The following is a 9,813-nucleotide window of genomic DNA, read 5'->3' as shown; positions in this document are numbered from 1 at the left end:
ATAGACGTTCCCCTTAAAAAACTCTAGGGTGTTTATGCTTTGCTTTCGCCAAATAATTATCTTCACTTAATCCAATATCAATACCGTTATCTAACCAAAAATGATGACAACTTTGGTTAGAGAGACTGAATCAGAGGACAAAATCATGGAAATCTCAGATGCTGTTGAACTTGCTTCTTGACACGTCAGTAGGCAGCTTTTTCAGAATCATTGCTCTTCCTGATATCTGTTATTTCACTTTGACCCTTTTTGGTTTCTTTTAATGCTCCTCCACTGCTTGAATTCCCCGATCTGCCATTATCATCTTCAGTTAACCCGCAATTGTCTTCCCTGTTCACTTAGTTAAGTTTCTTATGGGGTGTTCAAGTTCCCTCTTGTTTCATTACTTGCTCTTCTGGGTTTCTCACTTGTCCATGGGGATCCTCTGGTTCCTGCGCTGATGATATTCGGAGACTCTGTGGTTGACGTGGGAAATAATAATAACCTCTTAACATTGGTGAAGGCAAATTTTCCTCCTTATGGAAGAGACTTTGTCACTCACAGACCAACCGGAAGGTTCTGCAATGGAAAACTTGCCGTAGATTTCACTGGTAAGTATGCGGTAGCATTTATAAACACAGTATCTTTTCCTTAACCTTCTCTTTGAAAGTTATGCTTTATTCTTTCTTTCTTTTCTCAGCTGAATACCTCGGTTTTACTTCATACCAACCGGCTTATCTAAGCCAAGAGGCTAGAGGGACGAATCTTTTGATAGGAGCCAACTTTGCCTCTGGTGCTTCTGGTTACCACGACGGGACAGCAGCTTTATATGTAAGTTAGATATCTTAAAAGCATATATTTTCTGTCCAAATAAACATTATCATCCTCCTCTCCTTTTTTGCTCTCGTAGGGGGCGATTTCTTTGACTCGGCAGTTGAAACACTACAAGGAGTATCAGAGAAAAATTGTGAATATGGTGGGAAATGCTAGGGCCAATGAGATTTTCTCAGGTGCGATCCACCTTATTGGTGCTGGAAGCAGTGATTTTATCCAGAACTACTACATTAATGCCCTTCTGAATCGAGTCTACTCGCCTGATCAATTCTCAGACATTCTCATGGCATCCTACACTAATTTCATTCAGGTTTGTTTACTTTTTTCATTCGTCCTCTCCTTTTTTTTTTTTGGGGGGGGGGGTGGTTGGCGCAATTAGCATCATCATGTCGTTCTTGGCCCCAAAAACAGCATGATATCGTCATTTTGCAATTACATCTCATCCTGGATTAATGGCTTAATTTGCGCGCGGTTAATTTTAAAGTATTGTTAGAGAAAATGCATAAAAGTTACATTAAACATTTAGAATATGTTTAATTAAGACCACTCCCCAAGAAAAAGTAAGCATACATAGATTAGTTTTGTGATATTTTAAAAAAAATAATACTCATGATTTCAAGTTAAAATTTTTATATTTTGCCAAAAAAATTATTTATATAAATATTTTGAATTTTAAAATCATTGTAAAAAAAAAAGTTTATTATTTTTTTAAGGTACTGGTATGCTCCTATTTGAGACAATCCGTTCAAAGTACTATCAGATACTAAATGTGAGTATTCAAACTTTAATTCATTATGTTGTGGGGATTAATTCTTTCTTGCTGGAACAACCTCCTATGGTAAAGAACTAAAGATAACAACTTTATAAAATTTTCTCACAATTTAAATATGAGGCCTCTTTCGGTAGCACCATACCAAAAAAGCCTTTTAAATGGTCCAAATTATTTTATTGACCTGCCTGCCTCTTTTGGGCCAAGGATCCGTCTTTATTGGATTGGCCGGATTGATCTGATTAATCAACATGTTTATGTATACTTAATGTATTAATGATCAATGAGTTTTCTAAACTTGATTTATTACTAATGAATTCCCTGGAGAACCTGTGTAAAAGCGAATTGTAAATTTCTAAATTTGACTCATAAAATATTAAAAAAAAACATAATTCTTCCCAATTTTATGGGTTTGGGTTTAACTAATAATTTTACAAGTTCTCCTGTAGCATTTAGGGAAAATCCTTAAAAAATTATTGTTAAAATTTTAAAATTTCAAATTAGAAATTATTACAAAAATGTGTTATCATTTATTTTTTTAATGTAGTTATTTTCTTTACGAGTGTAGTAACTAAAACTGATTTAGAATTTTAAAATTTAACTGTCATTTTTTTTAGAATTTTTTCTAATATTTACGAGTCATATTTAGACATTTATAATTTATGTTATTTCATATGTTCTGCTAGAGCCCTATGAATAATTAGTTCCTTACTGATGATTTATCTGTAAATTTTTTCTTTTAAGAAATTTAGTAAAAATAAGTTTCAGCCAAAAAAAGATGGTTAAAAATAAGAGACTTTATACAGCATAAAAAAATAATTCTTGATTCTTATTTTGGCGGGGACACTCTTTTCTCGACGAGATTTCGCATCGCTCGTGGGTTCTCACTTCCCAAGAAGAGAGTGGTCGCCCTTCATGCGTAATTGGCTTGCAGAGAGAAAATTATTACAATCATTTAGTTGTTTAACAATTCAGACATAAAGAAAACGGGGTTTTAAGACTAAATTTATTGGCTTAGAATATATCACTATAAAGACTATTTTAAAAAATAAAAACATAAGAATTAAATTTTCTAAAACAAATGCCTCATTTATATTAGAATTAAAATAAAAACCAAACAATCTTTTATATTAGGACTAGAAATAGGGTAAGATCTATAAAGACCAAATGGTTCGACCTTAAATAATGATTGGTTAAGGTTGACTAGTCTTTTATGTTCCGCCATGATTAAGGTGATGTGTTCACACTAACCTAAAAAACACTATGGATGTAAAAACCAACAAAGATAACTAGTAATGTCACAGCAATGATCAAGATTTTCGATGTTACACTGCACCATAAACAATTAGGCATAGCTGGCAGGCTAAGGCCTCTGTATAACAATTCTATATGAACATGCAACAAGAATCTGTATGAACTGGGAGCAAGGAGGATGGAAGTAACCCGTTGCCGCCAATTGGTGTTTGCCTGCAGCCATACTTTATTTTTGGCTCCGGAAGCAACCAGTGTTTGCCAGACTGAACCGCCGATGCCATTTCGTTTAACGATAAACTAAAGAGCACTTCTCAGAGTTGAAGAGCAGACTTCCTCGTATAAAGCTGTGGGTGTTTGATATCTACCAGCCTCTGTGGATCTGATTACCAGCCCCAGTGACAGCGGTATGTACCTGACAATGAGCCCCAAAACTATCTACATACTCATGAATAGGTGGATATTCTTCAATTACAAAAAATGTGAGCAACATTCCAAAGATGAATGTTAATCGGTCTAGAGGGATGCATATTAACGGTCACAAAATCAAAGATTACCAATTTCTAAAGTTCACGTCTCTCACCGTAGCACCACAAAATTTAAGCTTTACCAGCCCCAGTGACAACGGTATGTACCTGACAATGAGCCCCTAAAACTCATCTACATACTCATGAACAGGTGGACTATTCTTCAATTACATAAAAATGTGAGAGCAACATTCCAAAGATAGAATGTTAATCGGTCTAGAGGGATGCATTAACGGTCACAAAATCAAGATTACCAATTTCTAAAGTTCACGTCTCACCCAGTAGCACACTAAAAATTTAAGCTTTGCCAACAAGATCATACTACCCCACCTCACTCTCCTATGCTGAGAAAATAAAACTCCCCATTTAGTGATTTATACTTCTGTGGTTACAGGATTTTTTGAAGCAAGAAAGGCCTGCTGTGGTACTGGAATAATAGAAACTTCCTATCTCTGCAATGCAGTGTCTGTAGGAACGTGTGCCAATGCTACAGAGTACGTGTTTTGGGATGGATTTCATCCATCTGAAGCAGCAAATAACGCGTTGGCAGATAATCTATTAGCGCAGGGAATATCCCTGATCACTTAGGCATTCCGAATACGACTAAAAATATTGCTCTCCAATGTTTTGGATGCTATGACAAATAAAATAAAGCTCCTATAATTGCACGTATAAAACAAAAATTGAGTAGCTGATAAGCAGTTATAAAACGGACATATTGGTTACCTGTTGCAAATTAAGAGAGTTCAAAGCCGGCATTTGAACTGATTGCATATAGAAGCTTTGTTCTCAACGTACTTGCACGTTTGTAGGTTGGAAGCTGTAATGATTGAAAAAATAAACAAATATTTGAACAATCTGACAACTGACAAGAGATGCCTTAAATAGCAAATGCCTTATCTCGGATGATGAAATGACTCCCACGACCATAAACACGTAGCTCATTATGGACTCCTCTAAGCAGTACCTTGAGGGTATTGTAGCACGTTGAAGCTGAAGGAAGCCGCTCTACATCTTGTCCTCCAAATGCCGCCCAAAGAGGGGACGTCACTGGCAACCTGTGTGAAATAGAAATGAAGTTTTCAACTCCGTTACTGGGTCACAATATCTCAAATAACGCAGGGACGGGGGTTTGAGAGGCGCATCACGTCAGTGTAGGGCCAAAAACCAGCTCAAACTAAGTACTCGTAATAATACTCCTCTGGTCCTTAATATAGGACGAATTCTTAGTTGGTTTTAGTCCTAAATATAAGACTCATTTCTCATATTTATCAATTTTCTCTAAATTACCCCTATAGATACTCCCTCAACATAATCAAGTAGAAAAGGAAGAAGAGAGGTATTAAGAAAGATGATTATGGTGTTTTAGGAAAAATGTATCACTTTTCATAATAATTTACCTAACTTTCTTAATATAATCAAATTAGTTAAATGAGTCTTATATTAAGGACCGGAGGAGTATCTCACAACGTCATAGCAACAAACCGCTGACCAGATCACACACAAAAGTGTTTCCAAAACATACATGTGTAGACTGGTCACGCGAATGAAAGATGACGCAACCATACAAAATGCAGTGATGATGAATGCATATACCAGAGATTTCCGTTGCGGATAAATGGCATGGTGAGAAGACAACTTTTTCAGCTTATAGTAACTTAAGCATTGAGCGCCAGATGAAATACAGCTAAGACTCCAATGTCCTTGAAAGTTGTGACAGATGCATTAAATATTACTCTTCCAATCTTTAACGATAGAGTTACTTAACCAATTAGGGTAAATCAAGAACGCTAAATTATTTAATTTAAAAAATGTCATGATCTTCCTAAAGTCCCCTTATGTACCATAGATATATCAGTTATAAGTTAAATAAATTAGTTTGGGAAAAAATGATAAACATGATAAATAAAATGAATTAAGATCTTATATCTAGAACCAAAATCAACTCCCTAACTAGCTTCTGCATTTAGGACCCGAGGAGTATCTAGGTCAACAGAAAATTAGAACAGTTTCTGGATGCTGTGCGCTTACTAGCTTCTTAGCATTTCACTTTCTGTGATAAATTGCAAGAAAAGAAAACCATGTCCTATAACATTAGAAGAAACAAGAAATTAAGGGATATCAAACGTGATAACAACCATACCTTGTGGATCGTAAAAGCTGGCTGTAAATATTTGAACCCAAGTAATGGTGCACGAGAACAACTAGTGACGAATTTAAGAAGCATACAACGTTCTTGGGGTTCAAAGTCTTTAATCACCTACACACCATAGGCCAAAAACTGAAAATGATTACTTATGACTCCGAATGGGCATCCACAGAATGAGATTATGTGAAATCCGCATATATGATCCGTGAGGTAGAAAATAAAAGTCAAAACACTCTGTTCTTCAGGAATAAACATGATTCAGAAATTAGCAGAGATTTAGAGAGACAAACAGAGGGAGAAGAGGGGATGGAAGGAGATGTCCTGGCAGCAGCCTCAAGATACATGAAAAGAAAGGAATAGGTTCCCTGCTATTTTAACCTGGAAGACTACAACATTGGTGCTTGCTAACGATCTAGCACGTTTTTCAGGAAGAAATCCATTAAAACCAAACTATGTAATTTTCTACAGAGAGAAAACCACTATTTTCATAGTAATGCCAGTAGTATGTCATATGACCATCAACATTGATCCATATAAATATTCTAAATGAGTTCTATCAAACTCGATTAACATTTGGTTTGACAAGAATCTTTAAAATAAACTATGTAGCTTTCTGCCAACTGCAAAATCACCATCCACCCAGTAATATCGTTCTGTAATGTGATTAAGAAGCCTATACACATTCGAGTTCTGAAAGGAAGTTATATAAACTTCATTTAAACAGTTGGTTTGGCATTAAACTGACTTCCATAATCATGATGATATTTCTTGAACGGTATACCAAAGTACCTATCATTTAACCCACAATTCTGACCAGATGTAAATCTCACTTGTCAAAAAGCTAGAAATGCAAGCTCTAACATAATAAAGGCAACCTAAGATATTGCCAAAGAGAAATGCTACTTACAGTCTCACACTAACTAACCCAGCACAATTATATTGAAAACATCAAAAAGGAAGGGGCATGTATTTGTTCCATCACGCCACCAATTCTTGCTCATCAATAGGAAATAAGAAATCCAAATCTGCCAACTTCCCAAAATAAGGTTGCGACATATTTAAGTTGCTTGATGAGAACAGCAAAGGTTACATGCAGCAGATAGAAAAGATGATGATGATGACCAAACATAAACTGCTGAAATATCTGAAGAAGAATATATGGTTTATGGATCGGGGGAAAACATGCATCCATGAAAACTAAAATAAGGAAATCAATTTATTAAGGTTTCAAATTCAATACCTCCCAGAATATCTTGACTGTCCGGCTTCCTTCATTATAACCACCCGTGTATCGTGTGTTATTTTTTAAATCATCATATCAATATCATACTTTCCACCTGAAAGCAACTGCATCATGGTATAATTCAGAACCTTCTTGTGAAAAAGAACTTATGAAAAGACATATTTCAGAAGATGATATAGCCCTGCCGAAGAAATAAACGAGGGAAAAAAATAATACTTTCAATTTGAATGAAATTGTAATAAAATTAAACCATATGGAAAAAGGATGAACAAAGAACTATCTATGCTCTCTATCGTTAGCATTTCTATTTACAGAATTTCAGTGCAAAATAAAACCGTAGAAAGAAAATACAACCTTATCCAGTGAAATACCTGATTAAATTCACTGGCATTGAATAACTTCAACCAGGATGGAGATATAAGATCAGTCAGTCCTCTATAGAATGCATTTGAGAAGGGCAATATCTGCAGTTCAACATAAGAGGTTCACCAATGATGCAGCAGGGATTTAGTATTAAAGTGAGTGACTCCAATAAGAAACAAAAGCTTATGATAAACCTGTTGATTGAGTTTGTAGTCTGCCATCGCATGTATGTACTGCATTTTGTTCTCATTCGTCACCACCAACATCTCTTTGCCCCCAGACCTCAGCTCAACAACATGCCATTTCCCAAATGATTCTTCAGTAACAGTGAAATCAAGAGAAAACTCCTTGACATCACCATCATATGCTGCTGCACCAAAGAATATGTGAAGCTTCCCGTATACTATAGAATGCAAAGATTATGCATACATGTAACAAAGGAATAAAGTGCCCTTGATGGCAACATTTTTCACAATGATGTAAACAGATAGATCCCACAAAATAAAACCAAAATTAATTACTATCAGGCTTGAGAATTTTGAAACTTGTCTTCAAAAATCCTTTTTAAGTTCTTTTTTTCCCCCCTCTTTTTGTAATTCATAAGGTCCTGCTATTACACCTACGACCTTACATGACACTTTGATAACCACATAATATTTACAGTCTGAACAATTTAGCATACCTAGTCTGAAGTGTAAATGGCCTAGTACACAATTCTATTATACACATCTTAGCCACCAAGAATCAGTTCTGTGAGTAAACAACATATATGCTATAATTAGACCTAGTTTAAAAGGCCCACAGCTGAACCAGACGCACATAGGAGAACAAACATTGTAGGTTGAAAGCCAACATCAAAACAGTGTTAAAACTTAATAAACAAAAATCCAGGCAATTAACAGACGCACTTTAAGTGCTCATGATAAATTGATTAAATTTGCTTAGCATTAATGACTAATTAATATAACCAGGGAGATAGAGGAAACAGTATGGATATGTCTCCTGATTTTTACCTTGACATACATAAGATTCCTATATAGCTCTGGATCAAGTGTTGATAACTCATCAAGGAAGCTATATCTCCCCAATAATTTCTGTACAAAAACGTGTGAGAAAGAGTAATCAAGTAATATTCCTTCATAAAGAGCTTTACCAACGACTCTTCCAAGAAACTCAATCATCTGAAGACCATTATCCAAAAATCTTGCAGAAGAATTTGGAATTAGAAGCCTGTCGGAGGTTGAGGTTTGGGAAAATAGCCCATATCTGAAACAAAGGAAAATTGTAATTACAAAGATAGCTCTATAAAGAGTAGATAACCATGTAACGAGAATAAGAAATGTCAGTGAAATGAGGAGCTGAACCTCCTGAGAAGGTGACCTTCCACTGATGGATTTCCTCAAGCTCTCACGAGGTAGAGCTCTCAATATCAAAAATCCAATAATAAAATACGAGACAAAGTCTATAACTTACTCGGGGCAAAGGCCGCTTTTGATATGTCAGTTAAAAATTCTTTTGATAAACCCACCATAATCCAGGCCAGCCTCAGGAAGGCCGCATTCACTCACAAAAGAAACATGGATGGATGACTTCAACCTTGTCCCAAGGGAATTTAGTTGCCGAAATCCATCTTCAACAATATGACCCCGACGTACTACTATCTCAATAGCTCGTGAACCAGGTTCAGAAACTTCCCCAGCCATTTTTCTGGAGGCTTTATCCATCTTAATGAACTCTCGAAACATCTCAACTCTATCAAAGTCATAATCAAATCATAAACCACTACACATCAGAGACCAGAAAGTATGCAATACAATTTCATTTTGTTGCCATATCACATGCAAAATAAATCACTCAACTCAAAAAAGAAATTGAAATCTAATCCCATAGCGTATTGCTTTCAAAACAATGTTTCTCTTCTTAAAATTCATAGGCTTTATAACAAAACCAAGATTTTTTTTCTTGTTATCCGTCCGTTTAGTGCTTTCTCTCCTGTGTCATTCAAAAAGTACCTATAGAATATGACAATGAAAAGGGAAAATATGTTAGATTGATTATCACGTAGATACCTCTCTTCAAAAGGGAAAACATGAGGAGTTTGTAGTGATAACAGAACCCATACTCGGGACAGTCAATGAATCATCATATCTTATGTTGACTGATGAAATTTCACGAGTTCTGGCAGCCACTGCAATAGGAGGTCGGTTTTTTCTAGCAGGGGAAAGCCACAAATCAGGAGGACAAAATTGATGCCGACAATTCCTTCATACATTAAATGCAAGCATCTGATAGCGCAGTCCATGAGGGGTCTATTCTGCTCACTAATACCATGGGACAAGCCATTATACACGAGAGTATTGAGAAGTGATGCAATTCTTCGTTGCTTCTCTAATTTAAATGGAACCTAGAGATATCCGAAAAAAGGGAAAAGCAGGTTTAGTTTCTGAGTGTGAATCAAAACATTCGCATGAAAAGGTTGGGGCAGACCAAAAAGTAACCAAGCAGTTACCTGTTTCTCATAGAACTCTATGTCATCAAGAACTAAAAGTAGGTGAGAATATGTGGCACAGAATATATGAAGAACAGCAAATGTTTCTTTAGAAATGCCTGTGGGACCACGCCTCATAGGCTCTATGTCCCCATACATCAGATTGAATCTTCATTCGTTGGCTTGCTCAGGATGACAGCTGATGGGTTC

General features: G+C 35.9%; 1 protein-coding gene and 1 pseudogene across 1 annotated transcript; one reads left to right on the top strand and one right to left on the bottom strand.

The window, feature by feature from the left end:
- The first annotated feature begins 382 nt into the window (after positions 1-382).
- LOC114745643 (GDSL esterase/lipase At5g03810-like) lies at positions 383-4,198 on the top strand (annotated as a pseudogene).
- LOC114745636 (E3 ubiquitin-protein ligase UPL7-like) lies at positions 4,077-9,762 on the bottom strand. The gene is given in 14 exon segments (XM_028933797.1): positions 4,077-4,180; positions 4,328-4,410; positions 5,488-5,620; positions 6,750-6,826; positions 6,829-6,856; positions 7,124-7,216; positions 7,310-7,507; positions 8,084-8,381; positions 8,585-8,640; positions 8,642-8,867; positions 9,185-9,213; positions 9,215-9,381; positions 9,384-9,519; positions 9,625-9,762. Coding segments are annotated over 14 exon segments (1,746 nt in total). The 3' UTR covers positions 4,077-4,096.
- Between the last annotated feature and the right edge of the window lie 51 nt (positions 9,763-9,813).

The sequence above is a fragment of the Neltuma alba genome, unplaced genomic scaffold (genome assembly GCF_004799145.2).
Source record: "Neltuma alba isolate B1F8T4 unplaced genomic scaffold, ASM479914v2 tig00004742_pilon, whole genome shotgun sequence".
Taxonomy (NCBI): Eukaryota; Viridiplantae; Streptophyta; class Magnoliopsida; order Fabales; family Fabaceae; genus Neltuma; species Neltuma alba.
Note: the sequence above shows the minus strand (reverse complement) of the source record. Positions and strands in the feature narration are given on the sequence as shown.